At 38.7% G+C, this 21,019-nt stretch overlaps 1 protein-coding gene across 1 annotated transcript in view; it reads left to right on the top strand.

Annotated features, from left to right (window-relative positions):
* Positions 1-20,074, top strand: part of LOC140232599 (large ribosomal subunit protein uL3m-like) — a 43,559-nt gene extending 23,485 nt beyond the window's left edge. The window contains exons 2-8 of the mRNA XM_072312697.1: positions 13,557-13,884; positions 14,751-14,852; positions 15,267-15,366; positions 15,511-15,571; positions 16,435-16,546; positions 17,222-17,299; positions 17,941-20,074. Coding sequence (XP_072168798.1) covers positions 13,557-13,884; positions 14,751-14,852; positions 15,267-15,366; positions 15,511-15,571; positions 16,435-16,546; positions 17,222-17,299; positions 17,941-18,174 — 1,015 coding nt within the window. The 3' untranslated portion in view covers positions 18,175-20,074. The remainder of the gene's footprint in view (positions 1-13,556; positions 13,885-14,750; positions 14,853-15,266; positions 15,367-15,510; positions 15,572-16,434; positions 16,547-17,221; positions 17,300-17,940) is intronic.
* The last annotated feature ends 945 nt before the right edge of the window (positions 20,075-21,019 follow it).

The following is a 21,019-nucleotide window of genomic DNA, read 5'->3' on the forward strand; positions in this document are numbered from 1 at the left end:
ACCAAAACTTTGTTTTCCCTTTAACCATATTTAGGATGGGGCACTATGAGCTTGTAAGCATAAAAATAGGCACATGGGCTGTCACCTTGAAAAGTTTGGGAAACTGTCTCAAGTGTAATCACTTGAGATGGATGGTAAAGAGTGCAGTGTGCTACGATGTGTCTTCGCTGCTGGCAATTGGAGCATTTGTAGTGGTGTGCTGTGCTCTTGGCAATCCTACGCATCTTGGGGCTGGTGTAAAGCCAGTGAAACCAGATTATGTCACGCAGGGAGGTGATTGCATTTGACTTCCTGGAAAAGAAACGCTGCAGATCTCAGAATAGCTCGTTGGCACCCTCATTCCCTTCTCCGCTCAGAGCACCTATTGTATGTGGGCCATTCTCCATTTCAAGGGCCTCTTGCACATGTTCGATTAACTTGTGTAGATAGTTCGGCCAGCTAGCATATGAGAAGGATTCGTGGAGAAGCTCTCCCATCTTGATTCCTTTGTCCTTGTAGGAAGTAACATGCTCCGTGTTGGGGTGATGCGCTCTGTACACAGGTCTCATTTCACGGAAGAGACTCAGCACCTGCCCCAATTTTGTACTTCGCTCCTCGTCAGGCACCAACTCCAAATTTAGGCAAGTTCATGATTCTCTACTGCAAACAATGCTCTTGTATAATTACCTGGCATCATCATTCTTGGGACTAACCCAAGTTTAGAGTGAAGGTGATTGTCTAAATATTAGTCTATCTCAGCTTGTTCAAAGCCAGGTTTCAAACAATCAGAAATGCTCCAGCTTTGAATCCTGGCTATTTCACATGTGATAAGCTTCTTGAAGAAAGACCCCATGTTTTTGTCCACAAGAGTTGCATCCAGTATAGGTTGTACATTGTCTGTACTCTACAAAATTGAAAAAAAAAAATCCCTTACTCCTTCAGCCATTTCTGCCAGTTCTGTTGCACTTTTCTTGTCAGGATAGACCTGGACATACTCTGCCATGGCTTGCATGTCATCCATATTTCTGGTGATTGTGAATCAACCAGCAAGTTGCTTTGTGATTATTAACAAGGAAAGAGGAAGAAAGTGATTTACATTGTCTAAAAGATAGATCTAGTCTAATGAATTTTCCGCTGCTTTCATCCAGGAAAATCCATGCCTTATGACATAATAGAAGTTAGTATGATAGTATTCTAATTGTTCATTTGCAACAGGGTGCCTATCATCAGCAGAGGCAGTTTCATCCATCAGGGAAACTGCCCAATCGGGTGTGAGAGTACTTAAATCACTTCTCGCATTAACACGTGTGTGTAACTCCAGCTCTTGACGACTTTTTTCAGCTGTTACATCGATAATGAACCTGCCGCAAATAGCATAATAGCATCCTGTTGCACACAGTGATTTAAGTAGGACCTACTCTGAATGTATAAGCAGCATATGAGTTGTAATGCATTTTTTTTTTTCAAGTAGAAAGCAGTCCAGTGTAAACCTCTTAGATTCATTGATGTTCTGATTGTGTCAGGCACACATTCAAATCATGGTCTGATAATCACTAACATCGGGCTTCTAATCCTGTCATTATCAAAGAGAAACATAATATGCTCACCCCCAGACACGCAGTGCAGGCTGTGTAGGATCCTCTTCTGGTCTTCGACCTTTGCTATTACCTCTAGATGACCACGTTTGAGTGATTATAAAAGAGAATGTCATTCCTGATGAGATAATCTTGACTTTGCCGTCGTATGACTCTCTTTCTGTTGTCAGAACAACCAAGTGGATACGTACCACTTTTGAGGTATGTAAAGATAGACGCAGATACATCTTCAAACGTCATTTTGGCGGAAGGGCCAAAGTAACATGTAACAATCAGTGTCCTTGATACTCTTGCACTGTTCTGTAACTTCAGATACTAAAGGAGTTGGCAGAATTCAGTTTTTAAAGGGATTATTGGCCGGTTGAGGTGAGGATTCAGCCTTCAACTTTTTGCGAGATACTTAGAAACATTTTTTATAAAATATAAAAGAGCATACAATTTTAAGAGGAATTCAGAATTTATTTGATGTAAATCGGTTTTGAAATGGCTGCAACATCAAGAAACAAAGTGAATAAAGCAATCGCAATACAAGGTGGATCCCTTCTTGTGTATAAACTTCAGATCACTCTGTTTTTCTTACCCCAGTTATTTAAAAGTTCATTTTCATCACATAAACTTTGGATTCCGTTTAGATTTATATGCTCTTTCATATTTCTTAATAGGTTTATCATTATCTCATGACAAGCAAACAGCAACAAAAAATCATCACCGAGAAACGTTGGAAACCTGCAGCCACATCTCAACCAAAACTTTGTTTTCCCTTTAACCATATTTAGGATGGGGCACTATGAGCTTGTAAGCATAAAAATAGGCACATGGGCTGTCACCTTGAAAAGTTTGGGAAACTGTCTCAAGTGTAATCACTTGAGATGGATGGTAAAGAGTGCAGTGTGCTACGATGTGTCTTCGCTGCTGGCAATTGGAGCATTTGTAGTGGTGTGCTGTGCTCTTGGCAATCCTACGCATCTTGGGGCTGGTGTAAAGCCAGTGAAACCAGATTATGTCACGCAGGGAGGTGATTGCATTTGACTTCCTGGAAAAGAAACGCTGCAGATCTCAGAATAGCTCGTTGGCACCCTCATTCCCTTCTCCGCTCAGAGCACCTATTGTATGTGGGCCATTCTCCATTTCAAGGGCCTCTTGCACATGTTCGATTAACTTGTGTAGATAGTTCGGCCAGCTAGCATATGAGAAGGATTCGTGGAGAAGCTCTCCCATCTTGATTCCTTTGTCCTTGTAGGAAGTAACATGCTCCGTGTTGGGGTGATGCGCTCTGTACACAGGTCTCATTTCACGGAAGAGACTCAGCACCTGCCCCAATTTTGTACTTCGCTCCTCGTCAGGCACCAACTCCAAATTTAGGCAAGTTCATGATTCTCTACTGCAAACAATGCTCTTGTATAATTACCTGGCATCATCATTCTTGGGACTAACCCAAGTTTAGAGTGAAGGTGATTGTCTAAATATTAGTCTATCTCAGCTTGTTCAAAGCCAGGTTTCAAACAATCAGAAATGCTCCAGCTTTGAATCCTGGCTATTTCACATGTGATGAGCTTCTTGAAGAAAGACCCCATGTTTTTGTCCACAAGAGTTGCATCCAGTATAGGTTGTACATTGTCTGTACTCTACAAAATTGAAAAAAAAAAACCCTTACTCCTTCAGCCATTTCTGCCAGTTCTGTTGCACTTTTCTTGTCAGGATAGACCTGGACATACTCTGCCATGGCTTGCATGTCATCCATATTTCTGGTGATTGTGAATCAACCAGCAAGTTGCTTTGTGATTATTAACAAGGAAAGAGGAAGAAAGTGATTTACATTGTCTAAAAGATAGATCTAGTCTAATGAATTTTCCGCTGCTTTCATCCAGGAAAATCCATGCCTTATGACATAATAGAAGTTAGTATGATAGTATTCTAATTGTTCATTTGCAACAGGGTGCCTATCATCAGCAGAGGCAGTTTCATCCATCAGGGAAACTGCCCAATCGGGTGTGAGAGTACTTAAATCACTTCTCGCATTAACACGTGTGTGTAACTCCAGCTCTTGACGACTCTTTTCAGCTGTTACATCGATAATGAACCTGCCGCAAATAGCATAATAGCATCCTGTTGCACACAGTGATTTAAGTAGGACCTACTCTGAATGTATAAGCAGCATATGAGTTGTAATGCATTTTTTTTTTTTTTCAAGTAGAAAGCAGTCCAGTGTAAACCTCTTAGATTCATTGATGTTCTGATTGTGTCAGGCACACATTCAAATCATGGTCTGATAATCACTAACATCGGGCTTCTAATCCTGTCATTATCTAAGAGAAACATAATATGCTCACCCCCAGACACGCAGTGCAGGCTGTGTAGGATCCTCTTCTGGTCTTCGACCTTTGCTATTACCTCTAGATGACCACGTTTGAGTGATTATAAAAGAGAATGCCATTTTTGATGAGATAATCTTGACTTTGCCGTCGTATGACTCTCTTTCTGTTGTCAGAACAACCAAGTGGATACGTACCACTTTTCAGGTATGAAAAGATAGACGCAGATACATCTTCAAACGTCATTTTGGCGAAAGGGCCAAAGTAACATGTAACAATCAGTGTCCTTGATACTCTTGCACTGTTCTACAACTTCAGATACTAAAGGAGTTGGCAGAATTCAGTTTTTAAAGGGATTATTGGCCGGTTGAGGTGAGGATTCAGCCTTCAACTTTTTGCGAGATACTTAGAAACATTTTTATTAAAATATAAAAGAGCATACAATTTTAGGAGGAATTCAGAATTTATTTGATGTAAATCGGTTTTGAAATGGCTGAAACATCAAGAAACAAAGTGAATAAAGCAATCGCAATACAAGGTGGATCCCTTCTTGTGTATAAACTTCAGATCACTCTGTTTTTCTTACCCCAGTTATTTAAAAGTTCATTTTCATCACATAAACTTTGGATTCCGTTTAGATTTATATGCTCTTTCATATTTCTTAATAGGTTTATCATTATCTCATGACAAGCAAACAGCAACAAAAAATCATCACCGAGAAACGTTGGAAACCTGCAGCCACATCTCAACCAAAACTTTGTTTTCCCTTTAACCATATTTAGGATGGGGCACTATGAGCTTGTAAGCATAAAAATAGGCACATGGGCTGTCACCTTGAAAAGTTTGGGAAACTGTCTCAAGTGTAATCACTTGAGATGGATGGTAAAGAGTGCAGTGTGCTACGATGTGTCTTCGCTGCTGGCAATTGGAGCATTTGTAGTGGTGTGCTGTGCTCTTGGCAATCCTACGCATCTTGGGGCTGGTGTAAAGCCAGTGAAACCAGATTATGTCACGCAGGGAGGTGATTGCATTTGACTTCCTGGAAAAGAAACGCTGCAGATCTCAGAATAGCTCGTTGGCACCCTCATTCCCTTCTCCGCTCAGAGCACCTATTGTATGTGGGCCATTCTCCATTTCAAGGGCCTCTTGCACATGTTCGATTAACTTGTGTAGATAGTTCGGCCAGCTAGCATATGAGAAGGATTCGTGGAGAAGCTCTCCCATCTTGATTCCTTTGTCCTTGTAGGAAGTAACATGCTCCGTGTTGGGGTGATGCGCTCTGTACACAGGTCTCATTTCACGGAAGAGACTCAGCACCTGCCCCAATTTTGTACTTCGCTCCTCGTCAGGCACCAACTCCAAATTTAGGCAAGTTCATGATTCTCTACTGCAAACAATGCTCTTGTATAATTACCTGGCATCATCATTCTTGGGACTAACCCAAGTTTAGAGTGAAGGTGATTGTCTAAATATTAGTCTATCTCAGCTTGTTCAAAGCCAGGTTTCAAACAATCAGAAATGCTCCAGCTTTGAATCCTGGCTATTTCACATGTGATAAGCTTCTTGAAGAAAGACCCCATGTTTTTGTCCACAAGAGTTGCATCCAGTATAGGTTGTACATTGTCTGTACTCTACAAAATTGAAAAAAAAAATCCCTTACTCCTTCAGCCATTTCTGCCAGTTCTGTTGCACTTTTCTTGTCAGGATAGACCCGGACATACTCTGCCATGGCTTGCATGTCATCCATATTTCTGGTGATTGTGAATCAACCAGCAAGTTGCTTTGTGATTATTAACAAGGAAAGAGGAAGAAAGTGATTTACATTGTCTAAAAGATAGATCTAGTCTAATGAATTTTCCGCTGCTTTCATCCAGGAAAATCCATGCCTTATGACATAATAGAAGTTAGTATGATAGTATTCTAATTGTTCATTTGCAACAGGGTGCCTATCATCAGCAGAGGCAGTTTCATCCATCAGGGAAATTGCCCAATCGGGTGTGAGAGTACTTAAATCACTTCTCGCATTAACACGTGTGTGTAACTCCAGCTCTTGACGACTCTTTTCAGCTGTTACATCGATAATGAACCTGCCACAAATAGCATAATAGCATCCTGTTGCACACAGTGATTTAAGTAGGACCTACTCTGAATGTATAAGCAGCATATGAGTTGTAATGCATTTTTTTTTTTTCAAGTAGAAAGCAGTCCAGTGTAAACCTCTTAGATTCATTGATGTTCTGATTGTGTCAGGCACACATTCAAGTCATGGTCTGATAATCACTAACATCGGGCTTCTAATCCTGTCATTATCTAAGAGAAACATAATATGCTCACCCCCAGACACGCAGTGCAGGCTGTGTAGGATCCTCTTCTGGTCTTCGACCTTTGCTATTACCTCTAGATGACCACGTTTGAGTGATTATAAAAGAGAATGCCATTTTTGATGAGATAATCTTGACTTTGCCGTCGTATGACTCTCTTTCTGTTGTCAGAACAACCAAGTGGATACGTACCACTTTTCAGGTATGAAAAGATAGACGCAGATACATCTTCAAACGTCATTTTGGCGAAAGGGCCAAAGTAACATGTAACAATCAGTGTCCTTGATACTCTTGCACTGTTCTACAACTTCAGATACTAAAGGAGTTGGCAGAATTCAGTTTTTAAAGGGATTATTGGCCGGTTGAGGTGAGGATTCAGCCTTCAACTTTTTGCGAGATACTTAGAAACATTTTTATTAAAATATAAAAGAGCATACAATTTTAGGAGGAATTCAGAATTTATTTGATGTAAATCGGTTTTGAAATGGCTGAAACATCAAGAAACAAAGTAAATAAAGCAATCGCAATAAAAGTGGGTCCCTTCTTGTGTATAAACTTCAGATCACTCTGTTTTTCTTACCCCAGTCATTTAAAAGTCAGTTATCATCACATAAACTTTGGATTCCGTTCAGATTTATATGCTCTTTCATATTTCTTAATTGGTTTATCATTATCTCAAGCAAAAAAAAAAAAAAAAAAAAAAAAAAATCATCACCGAAAAACGGAAACCTGCAGCCACATCTCAACTGAAACTTTGTTTTCCCTTCAGCCATATTTAGGGAGGGGCACTATGAGCTTGTAAGCATATCACTAGTCTTATTCATAGAGTAAGGTGAAACTTCTTTCTCCATAATTCCGAGCGTAAATGACAGAACACACAAATACAATGTGTATGATGAGACTGTTTTCCTGTCCTACAAGAATAGTAATGTATGGGACTGAGTGTGGTGTAGAGCGTGACAACTTCATCATCGCATCAGTCTGAATCAAACACTAATATTGGTATTTTGAGTGTTCATTTTGATACCTAAATGCCACCAAAACTCACAATAAATTTTAATAAACAATCAACTATCAGAAATGCTCCTGCTTTGAATCCTGGCTGTTTCACATGCGACAAGCTTCTTGAAAGACTCCATGTTTATGTCTGCATGAGTTGCATAAATAGTTTGTGCATTGTCTTTACTCTACAAGTGGAAATATCCTTTACCCCTTCAGCCATTTCTGCCAGTTCTAAGGCACTTTCTTTTTGTCAGGATAGACCCGGACATACTCTGCCATGGCTTGCGTGTCATCCACATTTCTGGTGATTGTGAATTCCCCTACGATGGTGTGCGCAGTCTCTTTCATGGCATTTTAGGACGTGCATAAAAATCTAGACCGACTTCCTTGAAGGCCACTATGCACGCAGTCAAGTTTTCATCAGTCATGCTGTTGTATAAGATCAGTTTATGCCATCTCCAGTAGTTGCCTACATTGACTGGCATCTCGTTTTCCTTCATTCTATACTCCTTTCATGCTCCATGCTGTCAAGGAGATTGTGGGCAGAAGCTTCATTGTTTTCACCCCGATTGTTTTCTTTCCTTGTGGGGCAAAGAAAGTCCCTTGTGACATGAAGCTGAGATCTGCAAACTGAGCCATCAGGCACATCTTGGTGATGTTAATGCCTGGCAGGACGGTTGCAGATGCCAGTTACACATCACCAATGTGACTCCCATTAACCACCTCCTGAGAGTACCTCTTTGCCTTATGGCCAAGCGGACCACAGAGCACCAATCCAGAATCTTTGTCCTTTTTAAGTGTAGCTGCCTGTATCTCATTCCACTTCTCCTCGATTGCAGGAGCAATGTACCTTCTTTGTAAGGCAAAGGAAGTCCCTTGTGATATGAAGGTGAGATTTGCAAACTGAGCCATCAGACACATCTTGGTGATGTTATTGCCTGGCAGAGCGGTGGCGGATGCTAGTTACACTTCACCAATGTGACTCTCCTGAACCACCGCCCGCCCTAGAGTACCTCTTTGCTTTATGGCCTAATGGACCACAGAGCACAAATCCAGAATCTTTGCCCTTTTCAATTGTAGCAGACTGCACCTCCTCCCACTTCTCCTCAACTGCAGGAGTAATGTTCTTTCTGTGAAGGCAAAGAAAGTTGTTTGTGAACTGAAGCTGAAATTTGCAAACTGAGCCATCAGGCACACCTTGGTGATGTTATTGCCTGGCAGGAAAATGGCAGATGCCTGCTTCACAACACCAATGTGACTCCCATTAATCACCTCCTAGGAGCACCACCTAGATTCATGGCCAGGTGGACCACTGAGCACCAATTTAGAGCCTGTGTGCTTTTTAACTGTTGCACACTGAACCTCCTCCCACTTCTCATCGATCACAGGAGCAATGGACTTTCTTTGCAAGACAAGGAAAGTCCTTGGTGATATGAAGCTGAGATTTGTGCACTGAGCCATCAGGCAACCCTTGGTGATGTTGGACATACCTGAAATTAAAATTAGATTGACCACTAAGTCATTGACAACAAATGCATAATTTGCTATTGAGAAATTATTAATTTGGATGCATGGATCAACAGTTCATCACATTCAAAAATCAAACAAAACAAAAACAGAAATAAATGAATACATGTAATAATGAATGATAATAAATTTGAAAAAAAAAATCAGAATTTTCAGTTGGTGTGCAAACTTGAATGGAAAAAAAAAAAAAAAAATCAGCTTTACATCGGCAGAATATATCATGCCTGTAACCAAGACAGATCATCTACCCTTGTAACAAAATGAATTACATGTATTCAGTGACTGTCTATAGATATTTAAGCTTTCAAATTCTACCAAAATAGTAGTTTGCCCACCCCCCCCCCCCCCCATGAATGACAATTTAGTGTGTTGGCCATAGCAAGGGTATCTTGGAGAGGATTCAGCATTGGTATTATTTCATGCACCTTCAGTCTCAATAGTTTATTCTCCGTGCTTGTAGGATGTCGTTCTGAATATTTCAATTTTCCAAATCTGCAAAATGTTCTGGCAGAACTTGTCCATGCTTGAACCCAATATATTGACCATCTTCATCTGGAAATGTGTCTCGATTCCTTGATGTAGCACAGGCAAGTATTACTTTTCGCTTTCCTTTTCCAAGCGAGATTTGTGATTCATTGCGGTGAATGATCAATAACCTTTCTTAGGTAGGTCATCATGATCACATACTGCTCTAGGTTTTTCAATGAACTGGCAAAGTCTACTAATCGATTGTTTCTATTCTTGTGAGGAAGCCATTAAGCGCTTGGAACAGCAGTGCTCTCCTTGATAAAATCCCTCAGAGATAGAATGTTGCATCCAGGAAAACAAAGTACAGAACTGTGCAAATGATAGAGTAGATCTTTTCGTTTATGTCATGCAGATTATCCTGTGGAAGGAATGTGTACTTTTCCATTAGAAATGAGTATGTACAATGTATGGAATTCTCTGCACATTTCTGTATATTGTCCAACTGTGACATCTTGAATTGTTGGACTCGTATTCAGCAACGGCAGTACCAAATGTTAAGAATTCTTAACTTTTGAACTTTCTTCAAATTTCACTGATATGTGCTACTAATATTTCTGCATTTACTCAAGCCGTATATTAAGGCTCTGTACTTAAGTGGTGGCCTGGGGCCACTAGAAATTGAGGTTGGACCACCAAATTTCCAAAAAGGTTATCTTTTGGTGGCCCAATTGGGCATCTGAGAAACAAATTGGATTGTTACATTTCCTTTATTTTGGGTCAATATTTTTGTCATGTAGGCAACCAAAACTTCAAATGTAAAGATTTCAGTGGCCCCAATGGGCCGGCCACCAGAGGAGGAAAAAAAAAAAAGAGAAGAAGTTAGCATCGAGCCCCGCATTGATGTATGCCTACAGTATGTATGATATCTACCTCAACAAATGCTTCTAATCCAATGTTGTGTATATGCAACAGGTGCATACCTGTTTTGGATAGAGTATCGAACAACCTTGGGATAAGCATTCTTAAATGTACATAAGATTGTTCTATGTGTAGTCAACCTCATGTGGTACAAAAGATAGGCCAAGCCATGCATGGGTGACATTTTTTGAAAGATGGTCATGTTCACTGCGTTGAATTAAAACAAAAAAAGAGCAAACTTCAGTTTATATTTTACAGGTTTGTAAATGCATGAGTGAATAGACCCTGTAGACTGGGGAAAATGATGCTTGACATCAATCAAGTGAGAGGATTGTTGTTGTTTTTGCTATGTGATTAGGAGTAGTTATTTGTTGTTAAGGATACATGTATATCCCAACTTTTTTTCTTTTTCTTTTTTGTTAAGCTTACCAAATTGGCTAGCAATATTTCTCTTGCCAGGACACAATCACTCCAGAAACTTACTGTATAGATGCAGGAGCCTTCTATTTAGAGGATGAAATACCTGCAATAATTTGTATTTAACTCTTATGAATAATGTGAATATGTTACCTTTTTGAAGTGCACTCTTATCTAGGATTGTCTGAATAATAGTATGAATTATGAATGGTAATGTAAAGTGTGTTTGTTCTTTTCTGTGTGACATCAAAATAGGAAAAGGGTACACAGTTATACCTTCTTTGTAATTTGTTATCAACATTACTGTTTACAGTACTAGGCTATGTGTGTGACGTTAGCAACCACAAAATGAAAAGTCATGATACCTTATGTAATATTGTGATGCCAATGCTTGATTTGAAAACAGAGATAATTTGGTTTTAGAAATCTGCCATGATTGTTATGAATACCAGTAACTTCCATAGGTATATGAACTAAAGTAAAAAGCAGTTAGTCTTACATTTTGCATGTATACCTGCCTACTGTTTGCATTTGATAGGAACATTCCATATCTTAGGAAAGAAAGACTTCCATTTAACCTTATGTTCATATTTTGTTAACACTCTGCTGATATCGATGTATGGGAGATGGGTGAAAATTCTTATATCTCCTTTTGTATTCTCCAGTTGTTCCTGTTTACTGAATTTTAGGGTTGGCAGACTGTGTGAAATTGTTATTCCACAGAAGTAGCAGTTTACAACACCACTCTCTTTATTTTAAGTCTACATTTATGAACTGTGATGAGCTGTGATGAACCATGGGCAAGCTTTAAGCATAACTGAGTAGGGAAGTGAGTGGGGCACTGTTTTCATTATAATGCTCTGCAGCCTTTGTGGTGGCAGCCTTTTTAAGTAGGAATAACTATTTATCACAATTATTTGGCATGTCATAGAATTCAAATTAGGTGCATGGATAACATACCGGTAATAGAAAGCATTGTCTGGGACAACTTCATTGGGAGTTTATCAAAACATTCTGCAGACAGCAAGCATCTGGCGATGATTTCGTTGCTCGATGGAACTGTCAAGGACTGCCGAGACGCCACATGCTCAACGTAAAGGATGTGGATGGTGACTGGGTCACCATTTTCCTGTGACATGCCATCCAGTTTTAGAAGCAGCAGCAGATATCAGTGACTACCTACCACAACTGGATGGAAGTTTCCAACAACTTTTCTTCAGACAGCAGTATGTGATGACAACTTCATCACAAGATGGAACTGTTGTTGACTGCAGATGAGGTACATTCATGTGTATTGTAATAAAGTTGTGACTGTTTAACCATCTTCAACATACCATGCAGTAACTATGTACAACTCCTCGATGAATGTCTCCAGGAGGCAGCATTATATGAGCACCAACTCTACATCTCGATAGAAGTGCCATGGACTGCAGACATGCCACATGCTCAATGATGTTGCGAGTGGTGACTGGGTCACCACTTTTCCTCAACACGTCATCCAAAGTCAACAGCTTGCTGCAGTTTGTAGCATCACCTGCACCACAACCCCATGAGGATATGCTGCACTTCAGATACTGCCCTATCAGTATTGATCGGGTCATAAATTCTGCAGCAATTTTATCGCCATGTGATGTTCATTGTGGCTGTGGACATGCAAGCAATTCAACAGTAATTCCACAACATTGTTTTCTACAACTCCATGGAGTGTCTCTTGTGGCTGGACTGTTGTGGCAACTAACTTGTGACTGGGTCCACAATTATTCTTCAAGGACAACATCACATCCACTGTGTGTGCTGGAGCTTGATGGCAATATTTAGACATCCTCTAGTCGGTCAAGAGATACAGGATTTTTCATGGGAATGCAAGGATAATCCACCGGTTCCTCGATACAACCATGCATGCTGCTAGAGCAAACTTTATCCTAGTGATCAAGTGTGTCAGCTGTGATTAGAATGGAATCAGCACTCAGCAAGAAATTGACATGCAATGATTTAATTTTGTACTGAAAAGCAGAGCATCGTATTGAGACAGTGCTTCACTGCGGTTTCTGATAATATACATCTATTGTAAAGATAATATCTTTGCCAGTTTTATGTGATCAAAGTCAAGCAGATGATTATTTAAACCCAATGGCATCACATTCTCTCATCATTTTTATTCTTTTCCCTTACTTCATTTTTTCCTGGGTAGTTGAAGAAACTGAATGTTGCAAGACTCCAAGTGGAATCTTATACAAAAATAAGAGCTTGTTTGAGGTGTAAAAAATTGTACAACTGAAGTTTTATTTCAGGTGTATTTTAAGGTAATTTTTTGAATAATGTTTCTTGAAAAAGAAAATGAATTGAAGAGTTTTCTGGTACTATGTCCTGCAAGATGTAAAATGAAATATGAGATAGTTAGATTTTAGTGTTTTTCATCTCTGTTTATTTTTTGAATGTTTTTTTGTTATGTAGGTTTTTGGGGTGTTTTTTACAGTAAAGTATGGTTTGTCACTCATGCATGGATTGCTTTTAGGAACAATAAAGGAATTGATGAGTGTCTTTGAAGATGTTAAATGAAACACTATACAGTAAAGTTTGGTTTGTTTTTTTTTCCTCTCAGTTGCTTTCTTTCAGTAAAGTGTGGTATTTCACTCATGCATAGATTGTTAGACCGTAGTAAAAGACTGTAAAAAACAAATTCTCATGATTTCAGTCAGTAGCCTTTTTAAGACTTTTATACTTTTGATTTTTGACTGGGGTTTATTTAATTGAATATCTATACCTGATGTGATTGGATGTAGACATGCTATACTCAAAATTGTCTTGTATTAAGTGGAAGTATGTAAATATTGCCTGTTTCACAGCCAGTTATGCTGATGAATTGTCTATTCCATACTATATTGTACAGTATATGCATTTCTTGTGTTATGTAAAGAGTGAATAAAATGATATAAAAAAAAAAAGAATGGCACTGCAGGATTGGGAAGAATATTTCTGACTGACATTTTCTTCTCATTCTCTTTGCATTGCCATAGATTTCTGATTCCAGCTGCAGCGTCGGCGTCCAGCGGGCAGGTACGGCACTACTACCCACAAGCTCCAAAGAGAGACCTGTTCAAGGAGAACTATGAACGTTACAGGCAGCGGCCACGAGAGGGCGACCTTACTGAGGAGAATGAAGAATTCCTCTACAAGTGGAGCAGCCTCAAAAACATGGCAGGCCCCAGTCCCCTGAAGCATGCCCCCTGGCCCAGGGGTGAGTGGACACCCGAGTCCAGGCGAACCGGTGTGGTGGCGGTCAAGTTGGGCATGCAACCCCTCTGGACAAAGGCAGGTGCCATGGTACCTTCCACTCTCCTACAGGTCAGTGGAATCATTTTGTCATCTTTTTATCTCTTATTCTGTCCCTCTCTCTATCTATCTCCACTATACACACATACATACACTTTCCCTTCAATAGCTATTGACTGTAGGTTCATCCTTGTGTACCCCTGCAATTTACTTTGAGTACAAATTCACACTGAGATAATTTTACTTCATATAGCTTTTAGTGATTATTGAGATATGTCCCACTGTTTGAAAGAGACAAATTTCCAGAATTGATGGGAAAAATTTCTGATTTGTAAATGCTTGAAGTATTTACATAGAAGTGGATGTGAAATAGTATTATCATTTTCTATTCAATATCAAAAAAGTGCAAGATCATATTTTAAACTTTTTATACTTCAAGCAATTTTGATGATGTAACGTAAAAGAAAGTTAACCTTTGATACCATTTACAATAAAGCTGAGAGTAGCTTTCCTTATTCCCTGGGAACTTTATTGATGTTCGGTAATTTTGGACAAAAGAAGCAATGATACATGCCCAAAATGTGCATCATCAAGATCTAAGTAAACTTCATGCTTCTTGAATTGCTCATACCTATGACAGAGACAATATATCATTTTTACATACAGAGCCGCTGGTACATCATGTGGAAAAAAAAGTGTAATACAACAGTTGCCTCCAGAAATTTGTTTGTCACAAGCCGCAAAACATTAACTTGGCAATTTACATCCACTCCTTTCTACTCAAAATGGAGCCAGAGTTGTGTGACTTAATAGTAGAACTTTTGGGTGATGAGGGAAATCTTAGTTGATGGGGCAGTGCATGTTTACAAGTAGTTGGTAATGACCTGTGAATAGTAATGAGATTTTGAACATAAATCTGCAATCACTGTCTTCTGCAGGTCCTTGAGTGTAACGTGGTGGACTTCATACCCAAAGGTCTTGCAGACACTGAGAAACATGCCTTGATGATTGTAGCAGCCAAGAATGCATCTCCTTATTATGTAAGTATATTTCTTATCCAATTATTAGTGTACTGGTAATGATCTCAAGAGTAAGAAGAATGAAAGTAATTAGGAAGAACATGATGACATTGATTATGATGATGGTCATATTCAGAAGTTTTTGTAGGAGTCAACTGATTATTGTATGCAAGACTTGAAAACAGATTTGTTCAAAGTTGTCATCACAGATATATGTCCAAAACTGATTATCAGGAATCTAATAAAAATGATTTTGTATGTGCTGAACATGAAAGCATTCCATGTTATTTTTGTCATATTTTTATTTATTTATTCATCCATTCATTCATTCATTCATTCATTCATTCATTCATTCATTCATTCATTTATTATTCATTTATGTATTTATTTATGTGTTTATTTATTTATTGTTATTTTTTACTTGTGATCTTGCAGAAAGACGAGGAATACGCTGAGCAGTTCAAGAGGGCCAGACTGCCAATCAAAGAACACGTCACTGGATTCCATGTCACAGATGATGCCGCTCTCCAACCGGGTCTTAACTTTCATTCATATGTTTGATATTTTGTTTCATAAAAATGTATTATCCAGTGTTGCATTTTAATGCATTGTCTGTCTCTTACTAGGAGTAAATGCGGAGTTTGTTAATAAAGTAGTGTTTATTTTATTATATCTTCAGGTACTCCATTACTTGCTGGACATTTCAGACCAGGAATGTATGTGGACATTGCAGCCAAGACGTGAGTAGAAATGTACTGTCTGTGCAGTGAATTTTAGCAAGTCCTTGAGAAAAAAAAAAAAAGTACTCTCTACACCAGTAAAGCTTACAGAGTTTATGAAAATGTTGTCATGACATGTAACAGTAGAAAGGTCTTCAAAATTTTGGGAAAGTTGTGGATTGTCCAAGGTCAAAGGCGCGTTGTTTACCATTGGGCACAGTGATTTTAAAAAATGTTTGAGTTATCACATTTGATGCATATGTATAGTTAAGTTGTATCATGAAACAGCCTTCCATACAAAAAATTTGACAATAAAGCCACAAATATATTAAGGAGATATCACTAATTTTGTCAAACCATAAGTGTAGAAGGGTTATTTTAGAAACAATTTTGATAAAGCTATTGTTCAGATTTTGTTTATTGAACAATACTTAACATTGATGATTATGCTGTTTCTATCTGTAACTCATATTTTAGAACTATTTTGAACCACTAAAGATGGGTGTTCCTTTTTTTTTTTGTTTTTTGTCTGCACGTGGTAAATGGTGGCTTTAATGCTATCTCTTACATTCCTAATCAGTCCAGCTAAGTCCAGCTAAGCACAAGAGCTGCATTTTGAAAGAGGTGTTAGGATACAGTGACAACCATTTGAAAGTAAACATATGATATGCAATCTCCTATAACTAATCATTGTGCCTTGTTACCTGCTTGCTTATGCCATATAAGCATATTCCCGCATAGATGTCGGTACCCTCAATTGGACAGTGGGTTTAGATGTAAAATGACAACGTATAAGAAGACGCAATGAAGATGCAATTGTTCAGTATCATTTGTAGAAGATAGAGTTCATTGTTGATGTGAATTTTTCCCTTCTCTCTTTCTAGGATTGACAAGGGTTTCCAGGGCGTGATGAAGAGATGGGGGATGAAGGGACAGCCTGCCTCCCATGGTGCTACCAAAACACACCGCAAGATGGGTGCTTCAGGAGGAGGAGGGGTAGGTCTCCTGTCTCATCACCGTCTCTAAGTCCTGTCTCCTATGTCTACTGCACTCCTTTCTTATCCATCTGCATAAAGACGTCATTCTTGAAAAGAAAAAAGGAAATGGCACTGCTTCTAGTCTAGGTCTCTGATCAAACTAGCCCTCACACTACTAACACTCTTTGTGATGCGTTGACACTGAAAAAGCCGTCCTTGTGATTTTGTTTTGAGTTAGTCATCGAAAAGTCATGCTTTTTCACTGACATATTGTCTCCATGCTTATGCCATGGTTGCATATAAATAGATGGTGAAGGAGTTGTGAAAAGGTGCTGGAATCAATGAGAAATTGATCATATGCCCTCTGTCAAAGGATCAGGGTGATGTTGATTATGTAAGGGCAAAAAAAAAAAAAAAAAAAAAAAAATTACCTAAGACAACGCTGCACACGTGCACTGGTCCGACGGTCCCTGACCAGTAAAAATCACTGTTGGACCAATAACTTTTTCAGGAATGGACCAGTAAAATATGGAAAAACTGGGCACCTACTGGTCTGACAGATGGGTTGGACCAGCAGAAAAAATGGGTTAGTGTGCAGCCTTGCCTAAGAATTACTATAATTTTTTAATCACAGTTTACAGTTTAGTCAACCACTTTGATGTAACACATTTGTGTAATACTATCTCTTTATTAGGATCCTGGCAGAGTATGGCCTGGGAAGAAGATGCCTGGATTCATGGGCAACAGACTAAGATGGACAATGGGTCTGAAGGTAAAGACTAGCGGTGGTTGCTTGAGCTTCTTGTCAGATGGTGTGTAACGAATTAGATGTCAAGACCTAAATGTAACAAACTTGTGAATGTGAGATTCAGTGCATAAATATCATGAAAGAGTTTCTAGAGATTTCTTCAGCACACAGCTTATAATGATTTTGAACACAAGTTTTCATTATTGAATGACCTTTTGGTATATTTTTTTTTTTGTGTGTGGAATGTGCATGAGGAACAAGTTTCTAACCATTCTGTATACATTGGCAGTAAATTCTTTGATGCATATTTTACTGATAAGGAGGTGGGACACTTCACCAAGGAGTATTGCTGTAAGTTGTTTTGTGTAGTCTCAATCATGCACAAGTATCAGTACTCGTGTGAGTCGTTACTGTAAGTTATGAGTAGTCAGGATATGTCTAGAATGTGCATTCATAACCTTCCCAAGATGTTCTTCAATTAATATCTGGAATTCATTAGCACATAAGCAGTCTGAAACTAAACTTTTAAGCAAAACTTCTTTTGCATGCATGTAGATTCAGTGGAATCAACTTTCATATAGTTTGACTCTATATGACTGTATAATATCTCTATTTGGTGTAAATGGTGTTATGTTTCCGACTCACATCTCTCTGTCTTCGCTCAGATTCTGAGGGTTAACACCAAGCACAATGTCCTGTATGTGAATGGAAGCATCCACGGACGAGTGTCTGGCTTTGTGAAAGTGAAGGACTCTCTGATCCACCCCCTGTCTGCCGCCCCACCCTTCCCTACCTACTACCCGGACGAGGAGGTAGGGGAGGACATGTTTGATGACAGCATCCACAATTTCATGGACCCGAGCATAGAGTACGAGGTCGAGCAGGAGGAAGAGACATGAGACTGGGAAACACTGAAAACAGGACAATTGGAAGTGGAATATGATTGACAAAGATAGGAAGAGCATTTATGAGCTTCCAGATGGCCATAGACTGGAGATGTGTGTAAGGGTAGTGATGTCATCTGTGGTTTGAGAGCGGACGGACATTCTGCTGCCACGAGTGGAGCCAGCGATTAATCCTTGAAGACTAGTCCCAACTCCCAAGTATACTCGGGTAGCAGTCTATGGGAAATGCAAAATCAGCTTGTCCTCAACGGGTTAACGGAGAAAGTATGGTCAGTTGTAGACATTTTCCCTGGTTTCATTGTGCTTCAGTGTCCATGAAATGGGTCTTCCTCTTCTAGTGAGGGGAGAGCATCACAGAGCCATTGGATAGCAAATCCCACCTCTTGTGGAATTGACATACCAACCAACAGGGGCCCTGTCAAGAGGATCAGTGTTTGTATTATAACTGTAATTATAATTTTTAGAGGCGATAAAAATCCTGTCTGATATAGCAAAACTTTTGTGTATGCATACTTCATAGGAACAAAAATGAAAACCAAAACTACCTGAGTGAGATAGAATCAGCATCAGATGGAAACAGTCTTTTAACTCAATGGACTGCCTATGTTAAACCCCAGTAATTTTAGTACCATGATTTATGAAGGGAGACGGTGTATAATTTGCTGTGAATGGTAAAATTTGCATTGTCCCATACTTTGCTGATTGTGCACTCTATAGAGAAAACTAAAAATGAAAACCCACTCAAATCCAATGAATGTTAAGACCTCTATTGGGGAGTGGAAATATAAGACTACCTATATTTGTAGGACTTGCACTGTATTGCCAGATTGCCATCCTGACATGCAAATCACGCCCTATGAAGAATATTTAGAGGATTTTGTCGTCACTGGTCTAGGAGTGGCTTTCATGTCTTCTTTCGTAAGAGTTCATGTGAAACTTTGCATTTAATACGTCCATGTCCCAGAAATGGACATAGACTTAAGCAATCTTCTCCTTCTCATCTTAGGTATGCTTTTTAACCGTACAATCTCCATGTTGGGGACTCCACTATGACAACACATTGTACACCAACCACTCACAAAGAATGGCTTCATCATACTATACTGATATTCTTCCATTGTGTTAAAAAAATGTCAGGCAATAAATACACCAATTTACAAAGTACTACAAAATGCTGTTGTAATCACTTATTTGCATGATGATGACTTTAATTACATGTGGTCATTTCTGAAGTATGCTGGATATTACACAGATGGATTGCATAAAACTGTAACACTGGCACTCCAATCAAACACTCAAGAGAAAGACAAGTGGGTTTCTTTACAATGAAATATTAAAGCAGCATGCTCAACCAGACTTTCAGTGAACCATTTTAAAGCATTTGATATTGATTTAAAACATTGCATGAAATGATTATCGTAATATTTGTAATAGAAGTAGACATATGCAACTCCTTTTCTGCAGTCTATATACTTTCAAAATATATGAACTGAGCAAAGTCCCTGCTGTGGCAGCGCACATGCTACACACAATTGTACTTGCTATTTATTGCAGTTATATATATTTCACTTTAGGTAAATATAACATTTTTGAAGTCATTAGCTATAAGGAAATCGCCCCCTTCCAAAACTTTCAGGTTGAATGATTAAAAAAAAGCAGCAAATAAATGAATGTAACAGAACTCTGATGATTTGAGTGAATGAGACATTCTTAAGACAGTGACTGCATGGTTGAATCATCTGAAGCTCATCTTCCTAGATATCTAGAGATTATCCTCACTAGATGGGATTGTAATTGTAATGTCACTTTGTAGGGTTCATTTCTCATCTATGTTGGATGACATTAATGTTATACTGGACTGCAAGATGCACTTCTTTCAAATAACCCCCCACCCCCATATGACTGAAAATGACTCAAAATAGTTGTGTGAATGAAAAGTGTTCATGAGAATAGTAATGCAGATATTTTTTCATGTTCAGTAAAAAAAAAATAAATAAATAATAATAATAACATTTAGACACCAGATTTGCCCATTTCATAACTTGTTACATGATTACTATACATTGCAGTTTTTATCATTGTCCCCCTACCTGTGATAATGACAATTTCTGGCTTTTGATGGAAAGGCTCCTCATGTAAATTTGATGACACATATCAAATATTTTCAGAACTCTTCATGCATTTTATTATCATTTACTTGACATTCTCAAATATTTACTACAAACCAAACAGATGATCCTAGATTACATTCTGCTATAAAACACAGAGGTGGCAAGATATTGCACATAAAATTGTTCGTAACTGCTACATTTCTCCAGCTTTGGCACTTGCAATGAAGAAGAGAGAGAAAGATATGATAAATCTTCACCTGTCATAATGACACAGTTTTTAAAACATCTACAAACTATGAAAGGAAAATAGGGAGTGCATATGAAAGCGTTCATACACTCAATACTTAATCAAACGCAAATTCTAACATTATGAAGTCATTCTTAAGTAAGGCACACCCTGAATGACATTTATTGGGCCTGTACATGTAAAGCTCCAGCTCAGGTAAAATTGCATGTAGCCACAATAATATTAGCAGGCAAGAGTTTTGTTTGTAATTCATCAACAGTATGCCTTTGTTCTCCTTACCTCCTTTCTCTCAAACACATTAAGAAAATTCATGCAAAGTGTGCTGGAAAAATGATTGTCCCAACATGAGATCATTTATAGCATGTACATTGTAATTGTATACTTCAAGATCTGTTTCTGGGATTCCATTGTTTCTATATGGTACTTTGTTCCCTTTCGAGGAAAGTCATGTAAACCTTGGGGTAAGAGAATTGTTCAGAAA

The sequence above is a fragment of the Diadema setosum genome, chromosome 9, assembly GCF_964275005.1.
Source record: "Diadema setosum chromosome 9, eeDiaSeto1, whole genome shotgun sequence".
Lineage (NCBI taxonomy): Eukaryota > Metazoa > Echinodermata > Echinoidea > Diadematoida > Diadematidae > Diadema > Diadema setosum.